The sequence below is a fragment of the Vipera ursinii genome (assembly GCF_947247035.1).
Source record: "Vipera ursinii genome assembly, chromosome: 11".
In the NCBI taxonomy this organism is placed as follows: Eukaryota; Metazoa; Chordata; class Lepidosauria; order Squamata; family Viperidae; genus Vipera; species Vipera ursinii.
In genome coordinates this window covers 17,627,987-17,648,296 of record NC_139524.1, presented here as the reverse complement: position 1 = coordinate 17,648,296, position 20,310 = coordinate 17,627,987, and the positions used below count along the sequence as shown (strand labels likewise).

At 47.3% G+C, this 20,310-nt stretch overlaps 1 protein-coding gene and 1 long non-coding RNA gene across 7 annotated transcripts; one reads left to right on the top strand and one right to left on the bottom strand.

Moving 5' to 3' along the window:
* Positions 1–1,394: 1,394 nt before the first annotated feature.
* LOC310645416 lies at positions 1,395–6,573 on the top strand. Of its 2 annotated transcripts, none has more exons than XR_014493490.1 (3): positions 1,395–3,486; positions 5,064–5,746; positions 6,155–6,573. It is a non-coding gene; the product is annotated as an uncharacterized lncRNA (long non-coding RNA). The 2 variants fall into 2 exon arrangements; XR_014493491.1 differs by having other exon boundaries at positions 1,396–3,486; positions 5,637–5,746.
* Positions 3,704–19,893, bottom strand: LOC310645413 (uncharacterized protein). Of its 5 annotated transcripts, none has more exons than XM_083371102.1 (17): positions 19,531–19,893; positions 18,446–18,594; positions 16,321–16,627; positions 15,677–15,774; positions 14,138–14,237; positions 12,961–13,092; positions 12,438–12,572; positions 11,891–12,079; positions 10,546–10,784; positions 9,918–10,134; positions 9,200–9,273; positions 8,344–8,461; positions 7,797–7,880; positions 6,628–6,741; positions 6,134–6,259; positions 5,031–5,091; positions 3,704–4,354 (listed from the first exon to the last, which is right to left on the bottom strand). In XM_083371102.1, the coding sequence occupies exons 1-17, from the start codon at positions 19,747–19,749 to the stop codon at positions 3,828–3,830; spliced, it is 2,889 nt and encodes a 962-aa protein (XP_083227228.1). In that variant the 5' UTR covers positions 19,750–19,893; the 3' UTR covers positions 3,704–3,827. The 5 variants fall into 5 exon arrangements, with proteins under 5 accessions (XP_083227228.1, XP_083227230.1, XP_083227229.1 ...); XM_083371104.1 differs by having other exon boundaries at positions 7,797–7,877; XM_083371103.1 differs by having other exon boundaries at positions 15,677–15,771.
* Between the last annotated feature and the right edge of the window lie 417 nt (positions 19,894–20,310).

Sequence of the window (20,310 nt, the reverse complement as noted above, 5' to 3'; positions counted from 1 at the left end):
GACTGTCACATCTGTTATAGTACTTAGGAAACCATCCCAGCCGTCTCCCAGCTTGTAAAACCGAACCCTTTGGCGGTTGTTTGAAGGAAACGCTGGCCATCTCTGCCGGAGGAGTCATCTCGAAAGCACATCCCATAATTCTGACAGTTTCAAACCCGGGCTGGCAAGAGCAGAGAGAGAGAGAGAGAGAGGGACAAGGGACTACTTTTGCCGGACACTTGTGGGTGTTTTAAACTACTATTTATTTTTTAATCACGCTGACCCCCTCTCCAGCAATTTTTACCCCACCTGAAGCCTTCTTGGAAGATCAAAACCTGGCTTTGGAGGTAAAGCCATTTTGGGGGAAAGGTGAAAAGCGATGGAAGTTTGCAAGCCCAGGTGATTTCTCCTCCCCCCCCCCACCTTATTTTTGTCTCGGAAAAATTAACCTCCCACCACTGCTGTCTTCTCTTCAGTAGGTCTCAGGCCCGAGTTTTAAAAATGATTGTGCCTCTCCCAGCCATGCTTAAGTTTGCATCCCTTGCACAGAAAGCTGTTTTGGCTCACTGGAGTGGCTTTCCCTGGGGTGGGGTGGGGGCCTTCATTCCTTTTAGCAACGGACGCAGCTAACCGGGAACCAGGCAGGGAAGTAAAAGGGTTTGTTCTTCTCCAGTTTTAGGGAGCGGGCGGGCGGGGGGGGGAGCTAGATTTGAGGGGGTTTGTAAACGATATATATATAAATATATAAATAGAAATATATACCTCATTCAGATAAGCTGCGGCATCACACCCTGACTCTCTTAATTGGGGTGTGTGTTGGTTTTTTGCTCTGCCGGCCGCTTTTTTGACTGTGAAGACAGGAGCCCCACCACCCCAGTTTCGGAGGCTACCGGCCTTGGTAGCGTTCCTCTCTTCTGTTTGGATTTTGGGGAGGGGTCCATAAGCCAGCAGCAGAGTAGGCCTCAATTGGGAGGCGGGGGGGGGGGTGGCAGCTTCCCCTCACCTTACCTAACTCGGGATATTAAAAGATTGTATGGCACTCAGGACTTTTCATTTACGATGGGAAGGGCAAGTTCTCCAATGACAGATCCGTATTTTCAGAGGCGGCTTCCTCCCTCTTCCCCCGTTTCCCCCCCCCCTCCTCGCCGTCCGAGGGCCTGGGGTCAATTTGGGTGGGCAAGCTGGGAATCAAGGGCGCTCCAGCCCATACCTAAAGCGTTTGCCTTGTCTCTGGACTGCTCCACGCCAATTTTCTGGCTAACGAACTTCGGTCCAGCCAAAGTCCCGACTTTTTGAGCCAGGGCTCTTCAAACGTGGCCCTTTCATGACTTGTGGACTTCAACTCCCAGAATTCCTCAGCCAGGCATGCCTGACTGAGGAAGTCTGGGAGTTGAAGTCCACAAGTCATAAAAGGGACAAGTTTGAAGACCCCTGTTTTGAGCTATCTGGGGATCCAATCCTGGAATGCCAGCCGATAAAGCAGGGCTGGCCGGGGTGTGTGTGTGTGTGGGTGGGTGGGTGAATTAGGGTTTGGGGGGGGGGCTTCCATCAGAGGCTTCAGTGGTTTGGCTCCCCCCCCCACACACACACCCCCCTTTTGCCCTTAGTCCAGCAAATGGGCTCCAGCACTTTTAGGTAACGCCAGAGAGCCAGAGATCGGGTGGATGCGATCCATCAAGAACGGAAGGGCTAGGGAGGTGCCCCCCCCACACACACACACACACAGCCCAGAAGGATCTGCACACAAAAACCCTACACAGCCCTTTTTGGCTGCTGTTCTTCCTTTCCTTCCCGAGAGGTTAGGAAAAAAGGAAGGAAGGTGGTGAATCTTAAGATCAGGTCGACTGCAGCAGCCTTGCAACTTAGCTTGTTCTTAACTATTTAAAGAAAGAAAGAAAAAGAAAAAATGTGATAGCCTAGAATGGTGAATAACTAAATACCTCAGATGTTTTCCTTCCAGCAAGTGTCTGTATATGTTGTCGTTGGGTTTTTTTGTTTTGTTTTGCTTTTTTTTGTTGTTGTTTTTTTTTCTATCTTAACAAGTTATCTGAATGTTTATATTCCAATAAACTTCTACCTCTTCAGAGCGTGGCTGTCGTCCTCCTTGTTTTGGAGCACAAATTAGGGACTTGAATCCGCCGAAAAAAGGAGGCAGATTTTTTTTGGGGGGGGGGTTGTTCAAAATTTTTATTACGTTAAGATTTCTGTCTATTAATCTTTACGATCAAATATTTCATGATCTTTTCTTTAAACGATGCCACCGTGCCACAAATGTCGCTGGTTTCACTAAAGCCAACACAGGCTTTTGCGGCACCGTAGAAACCAGCGGGAGCCCTTCTGTCAGACGTAAAATAGCGCCGGACGGTGGATCTGAATTATTGAAGCTGGATTCGAACAGATCTGAGCTACAGGCGGGAGGAGCATTCTGCTCTCCTTTGGCCTCCAGATTTGACTCTTGGCAATGCAGTGGTGTGAACGATCGCTTTGGCACTCTTTTTAGTGATTTTTTTCCCTTTATCCTTTTAAAGCGTTTTTAATCCGCTGTTCAGCTTGCTGGTGCTTCTGAGCTTTGCACAATAGGTCAGCCTTAATTGGCGGCTAATTCACGGTTCTGTGTGTGTGCTGTGTGAAGCCAGCAACTGGGATCAGTTGATGGGCAACAGAGATAAAATCAGTAGCCTGCACTTAACCACGGCTTAGCCCAGGGGTAGGCAACCTGGGCTCTTTTATGACTCGTGGACTTCAACTCCCAGAATTCCTGAGCCAGCATGACTCAGCTTGGAAACCTCTCCCTTTCCCCTCAGCATGGCTGAGTCAAGAGGGAACCATAGTTCCCCCATGCTGGCTCAGGAATTCTGGGAGTTGAAGTCCACAAGTCATAAAGGAGCCAAGGTTGCCTACCCCTGGGCTAAGCCCATGCTGCCATCCTGGTTTTTTGGGACGGGGAAATTCCCCCTTGCCCTTTGGTAAAACAACCATTCCAAGGGCTATTGAGATTCTGATCTACTCTGGCACTCAATCCCTGGTTACTTGCACGGATAAGAGTCAATTCATACAAACCGGATCATTGGCTCGCTGCAACTTTGGCTTGATCCTGGCCCAGCTCAACAGCTTCTGGAGGTCCCTCATTTAAAAAAAAAACAAAAAAACCCTTGAGTTTTGAGGAAGCCATTTAGAGCAGCGGCTGTTTGACTAGCAGGGCTATGGAATTTTCTTCTTTTTCCCAAATCTCCCTTGTGAGCCTGCCAGGAAATCTCCATCCTGCTGAACAGCCTTGTTGGAATCGGCAGGGAAGGGAGGGGATGCTGGGGACTGAGTTACACCCAGGAACATAAACAGCAGGTGGCTGTGTATCTCGAGCACCTTGGCAGGTGAGAAGGAGCCCTGGAGATGTTGAGAGCACCAGGACCGACCTCTTCCAAACCCAAGAGAATTTCAACTGGAGAGAAAAATTCAAGCTCGCGGGAGCCAGACTCTAATCAGAGACCCCCAGCCGAGCTCCGAAAAGTAAGCCAACTTCCTGCCCTCCTCGTGTCTATGCTTGTTTCTTGTTTTCGCATCCCTTTCTGCCAAAGATCTAATAGATCCCTCCCCAACTGTATTAGCTTCAAGCAATCTTGTGAGGGTAGAGTAGAAGCAGCCCTGAGAAGGAAATATGCTTATCTCCTTGGAGATCTTCCATAGCTAGGCAAAGATTAAATCCAGTCCAGGTTTTTTGTTTAATGGATGGCACAATATATTTTAGAAAGAGAAGCCACATTAGAAGCAGGAGAAACCTCAGCTTTCCTCCTCAAGGTCAAATCCCTTGGTGGACGTTTCTTCTGCCCCACAGGAAGCAAGCTTGGTTGCTACAGTTCTTTTCGGTTCACTGGCGATTCAGCCCTCTCGCGGAAAGGGGACCAGGGTCTCGGGGGCCCAAAAGGCTTGGGGGACAAAAGCCCTGAGCTGCGGGGGCTGAGTAAAGCTGCTTCATCCTCAGCAAGCTTGAGGGGGCCTTTTGGAGAAGCCCCCGGAGCTGATAAAAGCTGCTCAGATGCCGAAGGTGTATCGGAGAAGACGTTGGGCGGTTGACGAGACGCCTCAGAAGGGAGAGGCGAGGGGCCCGTTTGCACCGTCCTGATGTTCAAAGAGGTGCCCCTTTGCTCATCCCCAGTGCGGGCCTGGAACGGTCCCTGCATCTCTGCATGTCGGGAAGAGGATGGAGTTTCGTCGTCCTGTGAGGAAGCCTCCAGAATCTCACGGCAAGGAGCACTTGGCACATCATCTCCGGGGCTGCTGGAGAGTCTGGGGACCCGCAGCTCCCTCTGACTCTTTTCCGGCGGTCGCTTCGAAAGCTGGCGGATCTGCTGGATCTGTTCCTGGAATCTCAGTTTCGCTGTTGGGAGGAAAGCCAAGCTCCGTTTTAACAAGCCCTCTGCTCACTGCAGGTAGTTCAGTGGCCAAAGTTAACAACGGCACTGGAAAAGGGGACCTGTGACTATTTTTCACACCTACCATTGCGGTATCCCCAGGGTCACGTGATCAGAATTCGGATGCTTGGCAACTGACTCATATATATGACAGTTGCACTGTCCCGGGGTCAGGTAATGATCCCCCCTGCCCTTTTATTTTTGCGACCTTCGGACAAGCAAAATCAATGGGGGAGGGGGGATCCAGATTCGCTTCACAGCCAAGTTACTGACTGAACAGCTGCAGTGATTCACTTAACAAACGTGGCAAGAAAAGTCATAAAATGGGGCAAAATTTCACTTATGTTTCACTTAGCCACAGAAATGTTGGGCTCAATTGTGGTCGTATGTCAAGGACCCTCTGTGCATCTGGCAGCTCTTTACACCAAAAGCCCTCGGAGGAAGCAGCCGAGATGAAAATAAAGAGTTTTCAATAAAACATGGGATGATAAAGAGAGCTGAACTTTCGGCGGCCGAAGGTTTCTCCAAACTGTGTGTGTGTGTGTGTGTGTGTGTGTGTGTGTGTGAGAAAACAAAAGTTAGAAAGCGTGTTAACCTCTTTTAGCTGGGACCTGGCTGAAATAAGAGCTAAAAGCTCCTCACCTTGCATTAAGCTCTCGTTTTTCTCTTTCAAAGCTTGAATTTCACAGGCCATGGCAGAAATCTGGAAGTGAGAAAACAAATTAACAGCATGCTGCAAAGGGGGAGCGAAGAAGCTTCCGAGAGCTTACAGTTAGATGAGGAGGGGAGCTATGCTTCACTTTTGGATCTTATTCAAATTATTTTGATCTGCCTTCCCCCCCCCTCCCCTCCAATATAAAACTTGCCCCAAAGCTCAAATCAGTCGTCGATCACTTGCAACAGCCTTCTCCGGATCAGAGGGAAACCCGGGAATTATCATTTAACTTCACCAAGGAAAAAGGAAATAAAACTTAACATTGTACAAAAATGCAACCCTCCGTATATTTGTTTTACTCAATCGTCGTTTAAATTAGGTGGAATTCAACTGCGAGTGTGATGTACGGTTTATTTTTCAGTAGTTGGGAATTGGGGGGGGAAGGTGCAGTCCAAACCCATTTGAAGAAACCCAAGTTAAGAAAAGAGATGAAGAAAAAGAAGGATAGCCAGTAAGAAGAAAGGGGTGCCTTGCTCCCGAGTAAACGTCCGCAGGCTGAAATCAATCCCCACCCCTCTCTCCTTGCTTTATAGCTATCACACACATGGTTCAAGTTCTCTTCAGTAGCATCTTCCATCTACTGAGGTGTGATTGACAAGACAACCTTCTTTCTCAGCGGGTGCTTTTGAGGATGGAGCTGCAAGTAAGTTGTGTGTCAACGTCTGAAACGAACCTGGTGGAAGCCATCTTTGTTCTCAGTTGCCACACAGGTTTGGGAGGAAGTGGGGGGGGAGCAAAAGGACTGCTAGACTAAGGCACGGAGCGGTCCCGTGGGAACCAAGGTCATTCCCACAAGTGCTGGAAGATGGAGAGAAGTGTCACAGAGCCCGCCAATTGCCCTTGTTGGGTAGCGGGAGGGACGTGTTACATGTAAGTTACATTGAATTCCTGGGGGGGAACTTTAGAGTTGGTTTCACTTTTGACTGTGCCGATATTATGTACCCAATAAATATGTCCTTTGAGGAAGCTTTAAGCCTCGGAGTTCTGATTTGTTTGGGTCCGTTAGTCGGAGCCTTGACGATGTGCTTACCACCTCAGTTTTTGCTTTCAGCTGCTGCTGAAGGCTCTGTTCCGCTTCTTCCCTTTTGGATGTGTCTCCAGATTCCATATGGCTTTCTTCTTCTGATGAAAGTGCGAGGGATGCCTGTACCGTGGTCTTTGGGAGAAGAAAACTAGAAGTCATTCTGGGTCTTGCTGATGGTTCTGCATCTTCAAGGCTAAGAGGTCCACCCTCCAAATCACATTTCATGAGAAAAGCTGAACTGCTGGATCAAACTAAAATATGACTTGGTCAAGCACCCTAATTCCCACCATGGCCAACTGGATGCCCCTGCAAAATGTTTGTGGGTATGCTCCAGAATCTGATATCCTCCCACCTAGAATTGAAGAACCTAGAACCCATTCTAGGACTGTGGTCACCACTGCTCCGGTTGGACCTACAAGCTCCCCAAAACAAGACTGATATCCATGCAGCTGGTGACTCAGTTAGTGGCCCACCGAGAGGATGGAAAGATGGAGTCTCACCAGCACTTGTGGAACATTCCGAGATGCTGTTGAGCTCTTTTCCTTGAGTCCCCCATCCCGATGCTTCCTGGCTCCTGTTTGCTGCTGTTGCTTCTGACTGAACAGTTCCTTCAGCTTTTGGAGAACAGAAACATATAGAAATAATATTCTGGTTAATAAAAAAAATGTACCCAGACTTGAGGAATTCTAGAAGCTACTAATGCCATAATAACTAAATCTCGAGAAAGTGGGATCTGCAATCGATTGTAGTCAAGTGTGGCTCACACGGGATAGAAACTCTGTGTGTGTGTGTGTGTGTTTGTGTGTGTGTGTGTGATGCTTCAGAGTCAGGTCAGAAGAGGCGTTTGGAATGTGCAGGAATGGAAGAGAGTTTCTGTCTGTCACTCATTAAAGGATACCCTACTCAGAACCTCACCCAAAGATCAGCCGCCACCCCCATACCCACTGAACATACTCAATCCTCACCAGATTGTCTAGGTCAGGGGTCTTCAAACTTGGCCCTTTTATGACTTGTGGACTTCAACTCCCAGAATTCCTCAGCCAGGCACGCGTGGGAGTTGAAGTCCACAAGTCATAAAAGAGCCAAGTTTGAAAACCCCTACTTTAGAATTTCTTAAGAATTTCTTTGGCCACCAATGAATTGACTTGATTGTAGTTGAGGGTTTTGATCAGTTGCCTCTTGCTACGCTTCCCTTGGCTGCTCAACTGCCCCTCTCTGAAGAGGCTGCCGGGGAAGGAGAAGGGATGTTTGAAGACCCCTGGTCTAGGTCTTCTACACTTTCAATAATCTTCTGTGTCTCCAATTGCCCAGCAGAAAACCTAACTTAAAAGACAACCCCAAGCTCTCTCGAACAAACTTCCTTCATCATGTGTGTGCCAGTGTTGGTCTACAAATCCCACCACTGCCAGTGAGCATGGCAATGTTGCAATTTTACACATCTGGAGTACATCAGGCATCCCTCTGGTGTAAGTATTAGAAGACAGGGAAGGAGAAAGACTACTGTTTCAAAATGTCTGCAGTAATACCAGCCCATTCTTACCGGACGCGGTGATCAGTCCATCAAAGCTTGGACAATCCCATTTCTGCAGCGGTCTTCTCTTTGCCCTCAAAGAGACGGCAGAGGGAGAAAGATGGGAAGCTTAAAAAAATGCCATGAGGGACATCTCACCTGCTCAGTCACTAAATGATGCTGTAGCCTGAAACCTTCCAGCTGATTCCCAACAATCTTTGCATCCAAGCCACTAGGACGCTCCTAGAAGGGGGAAAACACAGCTCTGGGTCAGGAAAAAACCCCAACGTCCTGACTATACCACAAATATGAGTGCTTCTCTTTTATGACATGGGAAGTTAACCCACACATCTCAAAGTTTGTGTGAACCGACTGCAGATTAGGAACTATTGTGACCTTCCAAGGCCTAACTCTGGAAGGTTATGTAGCATGATCAATTGCTCTCCATTCTTCACCAGTCTTACCGGCTCCCAAGTTTATGTTTCAAAGGAAGAACTACCTAGGACCTTCCCTCACGTTCAAAAATCAGTCCTAATTCAAACATTTCATTGGGCCAAGAAGGGACCCATTTCTTCACTGTGGCATGTTGGATGCCTCCAAGCTCACTTCTCTCATAGCAACTGGGGTGGCGCCTTCGACATGCAGCTCAAAAACATATTCAAGTTGTGCCAGATCCAACTGACATGTCTTCTACACCAGGACTCACCTTCTCATAACAGGTCCCTGGATCTTCTCTTGTTCTCTTTGGCTCTGACGAAGTTCTCCTCTGCAAGGCAGCTCTGTCCACACCGTTGGTCTGCCTGAGGTCTCTCAAGGCTTGGTCCCTGGAGAGAAGAATTCTTTTGAACTAAACCACAGAGCAATGAAGCACCTCCAGGAAACCATCCCCAATGTTTCGGCTTTGGGCACAAAGCGACATAAAAAAACAAGTCAAAGTGAAGACGCAACAGTTAGCAGAGGAGGATGGAGGCCTCCAGCAGACATTATAGGAAATAAAATTAAATAACATTCCCTACAGGTCTGGAAAAAATGCATTGCAAGTCACGGGAACCTGACGTTTTGTGAAGTTTTGTTTTCTTCCTCCAGAAATGCTACTATTGTAGTATTGTTGTTATTGTGGAGCAGTGGGCTAATGCCTCCTTAAGTAACACCAGCTGCCTGCAATTAGTGCAGGTTCGAGTCCCACCAGGCTCAAGGTTGACTCAGCCTTCCATCCTTCCGAGGTAGGTAAAATGAGGACCCAGATTGTTGGGGGCAATAAGCTGACTTTGTAATAATGCCGCTTGGGGTGTGTGTGTGAAAGCCCTAATAAGCAGGCATATACATAGAATGAAGGCTACTGCTAAGTTTGTAAAGCTGCCCTGAGTCTTCCGAGAAGGGCGGGATATAAATGGAATTAAAATAAATAAAAATAAAAATAAATTGTTTGGTGGAATTTATCATGACACGAGAGGATTAGCTGTCAACAGCCTCTTGTAATTCCTGGAGAATGTGCAAGATGTCATTTCCTGTGGACATCTAGTAGTCCTTTACACCCTGCCTTGCTGCCTTGTTTTCCTTACTTTTTGGCAAGCTGTTCCTCCAATGCACGGACAAGTTGCTGCAGCCTCTGCTTCTCCAAACTCCATTCTGTGTTCTACCAAGAAAGGAGAATGCAAGTCAGCGGTGAAGAGGCATGCCCGCCCTGGGACGATGCCAAAGAGGTTCTCCAGGGCATCACTGAGACTTATATAGGGTCCCAGCTGTGCCAAGTTCCAGGAAAGACAGACCCATAAAAGAATAGTTGTAGTTCAGGGTTGGTGCTCTCTGAGCTTGGTGGTTTTTCTTGCAGATGTTTCATTACCCAAAGTAGGTAACATCGCTGTGGACTGGGAGTTGAAGTCCACAAGTCATAAGAAAAGGGCCATGTTTGAAGATGCCTGGATTGGAATATTTACTGAAAAGGTTAGAAAGCCACAACCAGAAGCATCTCGAGTGACTGCAAGGAATCGAGTACTAGTCCTGTGGATAAAATCACGGTTCAATTTTTCTTGCCTTTTCTTCTTTCTGCCCTTCTAATTTGTCCCCTTCTGAGTAGGCCTCCACCAAGCTAGGATGAGGGTGAGGATGCTACTTTGTTTGGTATTATTAAAACATTTTCAAGAAATCATCCAAGCTCAGAGAGCATCAAGGGCCCCACTGATCCTGCCCAAGCTCATGGCTGAAAGACCAAAAGGAATAGGACGGTTGAAAGGACAAGAGACAAGGAGAGGAAAACTATCGAGAAACTTTCACCCGTGCCTTGTCTTGGTGAGCCTGGTTCTGGGCATTCCTTTTCTCCAACTCTTCTTCCTTGGTCTTCAAAGCTGCACCTACGTCTTCCCATCGGTTTCTCCAGTCTTGGGAGATCGACTCTCGCTCACCCAATTGCTTGCCCAACTCTTCGGCTTGTCTTTCAAGGTCCTGGCAGTGAGCCTGTAGGAGATCCTTCTCCTTCTGCAACTGGATCTGAGATTCCCTAAGGAAAACAAGGTCGGTTTATGAAAACTTTGAGGACTCTTCAAAACCACCTGGAAAGGAATTGGGGAACTGGGTTTTGCACCCATGGAGTTGCCTCTGAGGAACGTTAAGGGGAGGTCCTCTCCAGCCCCAACCCCTTTAGCCATTAGGCAACCTTGTTCTCTTGATCGTAAAGCGCCACGAGACTCCAGTGAAATGGATATGTTCAAGAAGTGAAGTTGCAAATTTATGATTTGGGCTGTACCACTCCCTGGCCACAGAAGCTGAACTCAAGCTGAATGGGCTGTCCATGGTTGCACACTTTATGCATAGGCAAAAAGCCACACAGAGATTTTGCTACAGCAGCAGCAGCAGCTTGACGTCTTCCTCCTGGCCCCCGGGTTGGGAAGAACGTCTGAATGCTTCTTACCTGAGGTTTTCACAGGTTGCCTGCAGAGCTTTCCTGGTCTCCTCCTGGCAGTGCTGCTCTGCCGTTCTTTCGAGAAGGTGTCGTTCCTTTTCTTCCAGCAACTGAGTCCGCTCATCCACCAGAGCCCGGATATGGTTAGCCTGGGACTTCTCCTCCTCCTCCAGAAGATGCAGTTTTACTAAAAGAGTTTCCAGCTTTTGGCAGCTCTCAGCTGCTTTGGAAGAAAGCTCTTCGTTCAACTGCGAGAAGGATCGGGAAATTGAACCGTTTCAGTCCGGTTCACATGAGTTGGGTTCAACCGGGCAATCCTCGACCTATGATCACAAACCCTATTCCCTTCTAGTACTGATGATGTTTCCTAGTTTGGGTCATGAAACGTCTGCAAGAAAACCACCCAGGTCAGAGAGTGTCAAGGACCCCACAGTCCTCCTCCTCCTCCTCCTCCTCTTCCTCCCCCTCCTCCTTCATGCAAACCCCACTCCCTTCTAGCACTGATGATGTTACCTAGTTGGATCATGAAATGTCTGCAAGAAAACGACCAAGCTCAGAAAGTACCTAGGAGCCCACAGTCCTCCTCCTCCTCCTCCTCCTCCTCCTCCTCCTCTCCTCCTCCTCCTCCTCCTCCTCCTCCTCCTCCTCCTCCTCCTCCTCCTCCATGCAAACCCCACTCCCTTCTATCACTGATGATGTTACCTAGTTGGGTCATGAAACGTCTGCAAGAAAACAACCAACCTCAGAGAGCACCAGGGACCCCACAGTTCGTCCCTAAGCTACAGATATTCTCTTCTGTGCTACTACTAGATGCATCCTTAGAGATTTCAGGATGCGGCTGCTGCTGCTGCTGATCCTCCTCCTCCCAAACCCCACTCCCTTCTAGCACTGATAATGTTACCTCGTTGGGTCGTAAAACATCTACAAAAACCCGACCAGTCTCAGAGAGCACCAAGAGCCCCACAGTTCAACCCTGAGCCAGAAATATTCTCTTCTACAGTACTACTAGATATATCCTGAGATATTCCAGGTTGTGTCTACCCTTGAACTCCCATCCAGCTCAGTACTGCACAGTCTCTTCATCCGGGCCTCTTTTGGGGAAAACTCTGTCACCAAATCTCTTATCCTCTGATTCTCCAGGTGCACCTTCCATCACAATTAGGAGGCTTAACAGGGAATTCAAAGGTTTGTAAGCTAAACTGAGAAGATACATCACATGGTGGACCCCTTTCTCATTGCAGCCAAGAAGATTGCATGAAGGTATCAGAAGCTCTGATGCTTTTGCATTTTTATTGGATGGGTCCTCGCCCTAAAAAGAACAGCAGCACAATCCATTCCCACAACTGAGATTTACCTGCCGAACAGATTTCATCTCCTCCTTGAAGAGGACTTTCTCTTCTTCCTGTTGATGGGCCCGATTCTTACTACTTGCAAGCTCTGATTTGAGAGCCGAGATCTGGTCCTCAAATTCTTCTCGTTTTTCCTGTGCGTGCTTTAACTCCAAGCTGAGATCCTGGACTTGCTGAAGCAAGGCAGCGTTCTTCTGCAATTAAGTTGTCGTAAGAGCGATCTTTCAGATCTCATTTTCATGCATAAACTACAGACAAAGCGTCCTTCAAGAAGGAAGCCGCCATCAACCTCAAAATACAAGCACGTGGAATGTAAACCGGGAAAATGATTTGGCCTTGCAGATGAAACCTATCGCTCCAGATAGCAAAGCTGGAAAAGATGAAACCGGATTAAAGCTTCTAAAAGGAGCCAAAACTTTTAGGCCAAGATATACAGGATTGAAATTTATGAGCCACTGCAAGGAGGGTGATCAGTAAGATTGGCACTGCTACAGAGAAGGCCTGGCTTCTAGCAAAACTCTATGGACCAAAGGATCCTTTTTTTAAACCCACCAGTTTGATGTTCTTGTAAGCAGCTCGGAGCTGGCGTCTTTCGTGCTTCATTTCCAGTACGTTTGTGGCTACTGGGTGGCTGGCTGAGTTCTGATCTCCCCGAAGAACCACAGGAAGAGAAATATTCTTGGGTTCCTAGAAAACAGTTCTCAGACCTTCACGTCTAATAACGGTGAAGTCGAAAGCTGACTGAAACAAGGAGGATGAGAAAGGAGTAAATGGAGGAATCTCAAGGTCTGGAGAGAGGGATAGAAACGTTGGAGGAGGAGGGCTAGAGAGCCCTAGAGAGCAAGCATTGCTCCGAAAAGACTCCGTGGTCGTGGAACTGAACGTTTCTCAGTTCAAAATGAGTGGCGGATGGAATGGAGTCCCCTGCCACTGAGAAGAACCCCTTTGCGTATTGCTTATTTCTTTTCCGCAGCACCACCCTTCCCATCTTAATGTCTTCCAGGGCAGCCCCCCCCCCCCGCAGAGCCCACTTGCAGTAGCCAAGCAGCTCACTCTGCCGCCCATTCAGACTAACCTCCTGGACGCATTTCAGCTGCTGCACCATTTCGTTCCGTTTTTCTTCCAGGCTCTTGATGCAGCTCTTCAAAGCAGCCAAACTTTTTTGAAGATTCCCTAGCTCATGGCCGACATCCAACTTTTCCTGGGTCTGAAGAGAGTATTTCCATTTTTATTTTATTTTTTTCCAGTTTGCACACTTATTTTGTAGGCTTCGAAGCAACCCGGGTCATCTTCCTGACTATTTTATCCAGCTGCAGCCTCGGTCACCCTCACCTTCTTTGCAAACTGGGTTGATAGCAACAAGCAGCTTCCTCTGGACCAGTAGTAGACAGTAAAGCCAAGGGAACTTTGGAGCCAGAGTTATCTGCTCCAGGTCAGCCCTCTAACCATTACATCACACTGCCTCTCAACTGAAGAGACATACTACCAGGAGAGACCTGAATTACGACCACAGCTGAGCACAAAATGGTCTTTTGCTAAGCAAGTGAGTGTGAAGTGAGTTTTGCTCCCTGTTATGACCTTGTTGTTAAGTGAATCACTGCAGTCATTAAATGAGTCGTGCAGTCGTTAAGCCATGCGTCCCTTTTTTCAGCACTGCTGTAACTTCAAACAGCCACTAGACAAATGGTTGGTAAATGTTGTAAAGATCTCTTGTCCTTTGAGGTGAGGACATTACATTTGTGGTGACAAAACCTCTAAAACGCTGAGACTTGTTAAGATTAGATGGCTGTGCCTTTTGCCTTTCTGTGTATTTTGCACCAGGGGCAATGCAAAAGCAGTGGTTTGTTTTACACAAACCTGGCTGAGGAATTCTGGAAGTCCACAAGTCATAAAAGGGCCAAGCTTGTAGACCCCTGCCCTAATGTGTTGCACCACAATTCCCATAGTGCCTCAGGTAGCACAGCTCTTGCAGCATGGCTAACCTCCACACTAGCGAGGTAGGATGGGATATGGCCCAACACACCTGCAAAGACCCAGCTGGAAAGAGCTAGACCACGTATTTATACTGCAAACGTCTCTTTTGAAGGCACGAACGATTCAAAAAGTACAGGGATGGTCAGGAAACTCCATTCTCCTAGCCCACATCTCCTTTGCGCTCTTGCAGAATTCGGCCCCGTTGCCGAATGGCAAAATAAACCCAAGCCTGGGACCGTTTCAAAGCCAGGTATTAGATTTGGACGGCTTTTCCTTACCACCTGTTCGCTCAGTCTGAAACCCTGGGAAAGCAAGGGGTCATCCCTTTTGCCGAAGAAAGACTTCGTCTTGACCAGCTCCATTTCCATCCTGAAGATCCTGAAAGACACACCAAGCGAGAAGAGAGATTCCTGCATCTCCAGCAATCTTCTAGGAATTGTGAATAGGCACATATTGGTTGTCTACCCTAGAAAGCCACAAAATAGCCACACGATAATGAAATATTGCCCACTTTCAGGAGCATTGGCTTCTTTTGAAGAACGGCAGCATACAGCCTTCAGAAAACTTCAACATCTTCTTCCTTTATTTCTGATATCCAATACCTTTTTCTCAGAGAAGGGACTGTAAGGTTTTACACTTAGCCTCACAATTGCCCCAGCATTACTCAGGAATTTAAAAGAGCCAAAAGAAACGGAGGTTTCAGCAAGCAAACAACTTTTATTTTGATCAGAATAGAGTCGGGTGGCCACATCTCTCTTCGTGGCTGGTACAGAGATGAAGGCCACAACCAGGAAAGATGTCTTCCACCTTTTATACCCCTTCAGAACAAAGAGATCTGGTCTTGGTACTAGGAACCAAAAGGTACAGAAAAATAATTCCTAGATCATGACTCATACAGAACAACCCAGGCTCCACCACAGCTCCTTTCCCCCCCCTCCCCTTACCATGCTCTTTTCATGTAAGCAATCCCCTGTACCTAAAGCACGAAACATTTGCTTTTCTATAACTAATTTCCCAATATAAAACGCCTACAAAACTGCTTGCAGGTAAACAAAGATGATTACAAAGAATCACTACTAATATCAAAACCAAGATTGTGGCATCCGGCCCTCTCAATTCCTGGCAACTAGATGGGGAAGAAATGGACGTAGTGACAGATTTTATTTTCCTGGGCTCCAAGATCACCGCAGATGGGCACTGTAGCCAAGAAATTAAAAGACGCTTGCTCCTGGGGAGGAAAGCCATGGCAAATCTAGACAGCACACTAAAAAGCAGAGACATCACCCTGCCAACAAAAGTGCGTATAGTCAAGGCTGTGGTCTTCCCAGTTGCAATGTATGACAGTGAAAGCTGGACCGTAAGAAAGGCTGAGCGCCAAAGAATTGAAGCCTTTGAACTATGGTGCTGGAGAAGACTCCTGCGAGTCCCTTGGACTGCAAGGCGATCAAACCGGTCAGTCCTAGAGGAGATCCACCCTGACTGCTCTTTAGAAGGCCAGATCCTGAAGCTAAAACTCAAATCCTTTGGCCACTTAATGAGAAGGAAGGACTGGAGCAGAGCCTAATGCTGGGAAAGATTGAGGGCAATAGAAGAAGGGGACGACAGAGAAGGAGGTGGCTGGATGGAGTCACTGAAGCGGGAGGCGTGAGCTTAAATGGACTCCAGAAGATGGTAGAGGACAGGAAGGCCTGGAGGAACGTGGTCCATGGGGTCGCGATGGGTCGGACACGACTTCGCAGCTAACAACAACTCTACTGATATCAATATTACTAACATCAACCTTAAGCATAATAAAATCCCTTCAGGACCTTACTCACTTATCATCCAGTTCCCCCTTTCGCTTCCGGCCTTCCGAACGAATCGCTTCCAGCCACTTTCTTTCCTTTTCTAGGTAGGCAAAGGAGCTCTCCATCTGCTGCAGGAAAGGCAAGGAGTCAGGGGGAAATTCCGCAGGCAGCCCTACACGTTCACCAGGGCCTGGCGGGGGTGGGGGGTGGGGAAATCATCTGTATTTTCTCCCTTAACGATTCTGTTCGGCGAAAGAGGATCTGCCTTAGAAACTCTTTTCACGGAGAAGATCACTTGCCCCGTTTTACGACCTTGCTTGCCACAGTCGTTAAGTGAATCGCTGCGGTTGTTAAGTTGGAAACACGGTTGTTAAGTTCCCCCATTGACTTGGCTTGTCAGAAGGTCAAAAAAAAAAAAAAAGCTGAGAACACAATCCCCCGGGGGGAGGGGAGAAACGGGACACACTGCAACTGTCATAAATACAAGTCAGTTGCCCAGCGTCTGAATTTCGACCGCATGACCACGGGGGATGCTGCAACGGTCGTAAGTCTGAAAAATGGTCATGAGTCACGTTTTTCAGCGCCGTTGTAACTTTGAGCGGTCACTAAATGAATTGTTGTAAGCCGAGGACTATCCGTACAGTCGTCAGACTGGGGGAGAGATCCTACATTACCTTCTGTTTAAGGGAACATAGCTCAAATTCCATCATGTCAACTTCCAACTCGAGGTTCCGTTCTCCAAAATCTTTGGGCTGCCCTGCGAGCGAGTGGCCAGCTTCGCCCAGCTTCCCCTTCCTTGGCGTCTCTTCCGGAAAGTTTGCCTGCAGATCCGGCTGCGAGTCGCTCCATCTCTTACTAGCCAACATCTGATCGGAATTAAAGTCCTTCTTTTTAGGGTTAGGAAGGTGGGATAAGGAATTCCTCCTCCTAAGGGCTGAACTGGGAGAGAGTAGGCTGTACTCCAGGCGCCTTGGAACATCTCTGCCAAAAATAAATGCATCATCCCATGCTGTATTTTTAAAAGGATTTTGGAGACAGAACTTCCAGTCGGGCCTTCTGGTGGATACATAAAAGCATCCATAGTCTTGTTTATTTATTAAATTTCTACACCTCCCGTTTCACAGGAGTGACTCTGGGTGATTTACGATAATGTAATAAAACAACATAAACCCAGTCGGTTCCTACAGAATCTGCAAGCTCTTTCAAGCTGCTTGAAAGAGGCTAGCTGCATCTTCCCCGCCCCCCTGAGGTGGAGCAGCTGCCCTTTGCAGCAAGCTGTGATTTCAGAAAAAAGACAAGGCTGCCTTAAAGAGCCAAAAACAGGTGTCTGCTCTAAAGCATCTCTGAGAAACCGAATCCAAAGCCCCTGCTTATCTCCGTTATTAGCAATGAAATCCCAAACCCATAATTGAGCCGTACTGCTCTGAAGAGTTTAACAGAAAACAGAATAACAGAGTTGTAAGGGGCCTTGGAGGTCGTCTAGTCCAACCCCTTGCTCAAGCAGGAGGCTCTGCATAGAGTCTCTTTTTAAAATTTTCCAATCTGCACTAGTGATCTGAGATTTCTGGATTTGTCACCAAAGCACCAAAGGGAAGGATGAGAAACGACGGTTGGAAACTGATCAAAGAGAGAAAAGCAACCTGGAATTGAGGAGAAACTTCCTGGCAGTGAAGACAATTAACCAGTGGAACAGCTGGCCTCCAGAAGCCTTGGACGCTCCATCACTGGAGGTTTTTAAGAAGAGACTTGTCTGAAATGGTATAGGTTCTCCTGCTTAAGCTGGGGGCTGGACTAGAAGACCTCCAAGGTCCCTTCCAGCTCTATTCTATTCTATTCATTTTTCTACGTATTAACCAAGTGCTTCCCTCTTTAATTTTTTTCACGCCAGCTGGGCACTGCTGTCCATTTGGCTGCTTGTCTACAACGGTCAGCTTGGTGCTGCCCTCTAGCTGACCATTCCTTCCTTCCTTTCTTTTTCTTTGTTTTCTTACATTCATTTGTGTCCAATTCCTTGCCTAGACAAGCCCTTGCAGGGTTTTGGGGAGGGGTTTTTTGGCAAGTTTTTCCAGAAGTGGTCTGCCATTGCCTCCTTCCTCGGGCTGAGAGAAAGTGACTGGCCCAAGCTCGCCCAGCTGCCTCTGTGCCCAGGTGGGGACTAGAATTCACAGTCTCCCATTTCTAGCCTGATGTGTTCACCGCTGCACCAAGCTGGCTCTGTATCTCTTTAAGATGCCAGCGAAATTCTACAAGAAGTGGTGTGATCTTTCCAGATGTCCAGAACGCACCATCCCGGAACGTGTGACTGAAACAGCCTCAGAAAGAAGCGAGAATGTCAGCCGCACCCAAGGCAGGCAAGGTTTTGGAGCTGGGCACAAGTTTGAAATTGGGAAAATGAGTTTGCGGACATGCCCCACCCATGACTGTTGTGGCAGACCTGCTTAGACAGGACCAGGTCAGTTGCGAGACACCCATTTTCCAGAAAGTACAATAATCCTCTGGGATGTTTTCTCCTGCTGTGACCTTGATGAGGCCAAAAACCTTCCTGCAAATTATATGATGACATTAGAGGTTGAGACCAAGAGAATGTAAGGGTTTGCATGTCGGACTTGAACTAAGGAGAGCCAGATTCGAGTCCTCGCCCAAGCACAGAACTGAAACTTCTGCAGCCGACGTGGTTTGTTTATCCTGGCTGAGAGTAAGTCCCACTGCATCCAAAAGAGTAAATGTTGAACCGCCTGCCCCTATTAGATTTCAGGCAAAAGCTTTTCCCTCTTCCTCTCCAGATTATCCCAAACCTACCTTCTGTGGTTGGCCTGAATGCCAGGCTGGGGGTCCTCAGACATGGTGCTCAAAAGAGGCCCAGGTTGTAGGAACTTCATGCTGGCTCCTCCTGAGCTTCTTTGTGGCCTGCGTTGCTCCAGGGCTTCTGTTGCCCCACCGGTCTTCAGCTGAGGGGATGGAAAGAGGAAAGAAGAGTTTCAAAACTGGTGTGAATGGGTACCAGTTGGAAATATCTAAGATTGGGTTTCAGGAAGAACAGGAGGAAACCACAGCTTCTTGGAGAAGAGAGAGGAGAAAGCATGTGATAAAAACATGGTTTGTTTATGAAGGCTGAATGTAATTAAGAGACGTATAAGCTAAAGATGTATTGATAAATGTAATAATGATGTTTTTATTGAGCTGATACAACTAGAACTGTACTAGCTTGAATACGAGCCAGTAAAATGTTAAGGGAAAAACAGAAGAAATATCTGATGTTGTAACCTGAGATTTGCACTAAAGATTTTATTATCGAACTATTGAGTAACCCAGTCACCACCTTGCTTTTTAAACTCTTAAATGTAAAATTGGAAAATTAATAAAATATTATTTTTTTAAAAACCCAAAGATATATACTCATTCTGGTGATGAAGACGCTAGACTAGGATACGAACAAGAGGGATCCACCTCACAGGGTCATTTTGTGGGGAAAATAGGAGGGAGGCGAAATTAGCTTGTATGCTCTCTTGACAAATAAATCCAGGTAGTCCTTGACGTACCATCACAGTTGAGCCCAACATTTCTGTTGCTAAGTGGAACAGCTGTTAAGTGGGTTTTGCCCCATTTTACAACCATCCATACCGCAGTTGTTAAGTGAACCTGGCTTCCCCATTGACTCTGCTCGTCAGAAAATTGCAGAAGGCGATCACATGACCCCGGGTCCCTGCAACTGTCACAAGTACATGTCAGTTGCCAAGCCTCCGAATTTTGACCATGGGGTGGTAAAGGTGAAACATGGTGACAAGTCCCTTTTTTCCAGTACTGTTGTAACTTTGAAGGGTCACTAAACAAGTGGTTGTTAACTGAGAACCCTGACCTTCAGCAGAAAACAGCCAAGTGCTTACCTGTGATGGAAAAGGACTCTTTGAAGGAAGGGCATTTTCCACACCGATCTCTTCCAGCCCAGCGGCCAAAAGTGACCCGCGGTTCTTGTCGGAACTTTCTGACTCTTGGCCAGGAAGACTTGAGCTTCTTGTCTCCACAGAGCTGCGTTGGAAACCTCCATCAATGCCTCCGTACCGGGAAGGCAAACTCTGAAATCCAGTCCACTTGCGGAGTAACATTTAAGAGCGGAGAATCCCACGGAAACTTACCTTTCCTGAGCAATGTGGCCAGATCAATGTGGTGATCCAATCTGAAGTTTGGGCTGATGGAGGTTTGTGAATCCAGTCTGAAGAGCCTAAAAAAAAAAATCTATGACCCAAAATAGAGGGGGAGGATTTTTCCCCCAAAATAATTAGCATTTTCCCCCAATGCATGGAAAAGTTTCTTCAGAACGGAATGAAAATCTCACAATCGGGACATTTAAAACTGTCTATGGAGATTCTCAGTCATCCAGGTCACGGTTGTCCCAAAGGTGCTTTTGAAAAGGCAACTGGAGTTTCTTTGTTTTTCCTTGAAGATATTTCGCTTCTCATCCAAGAAGCTTCTTCAGTTCTGAACTGAAGAAGCTCCTTGGATGAGAAGCGAAATATCTTCAAGGAAAAGTGAAGAAACTCCAGTTGCCTTTTGAAAAAGCACCTCTGAGACGTTTAAACAGTCTCCAATTTGTTCCTCCGAACTGTGTTCAAAAATTCACATTCTCTACCCTCGTGGACCAAAGCTTCATACTTCTGACCACAGAC

Coding starts and splice junctions, on each gene's coding strand:
- LOC310645413 (XM_083371102.1), bottom strand. CDS start 19,749: ATGTTACTCCGCAAGTGGACTGGATTTCAGAGTTTGCCTTCCCGGTAC. Junction 9,274..9,917: donor ACCAGGCTCACCAAGACAAG/GCACGGGTGAAA, acceptor CTTTCTTGGTAG/AACACAGAATGGAGTTTGGA. Junction 8,462..9,199: donor GAGGAACAGCTTGCCAAAAA/GTAAGGAAAACA, acceptor TCTTCTCTCCAG/GGACCAAGCCTTGAGAGACC.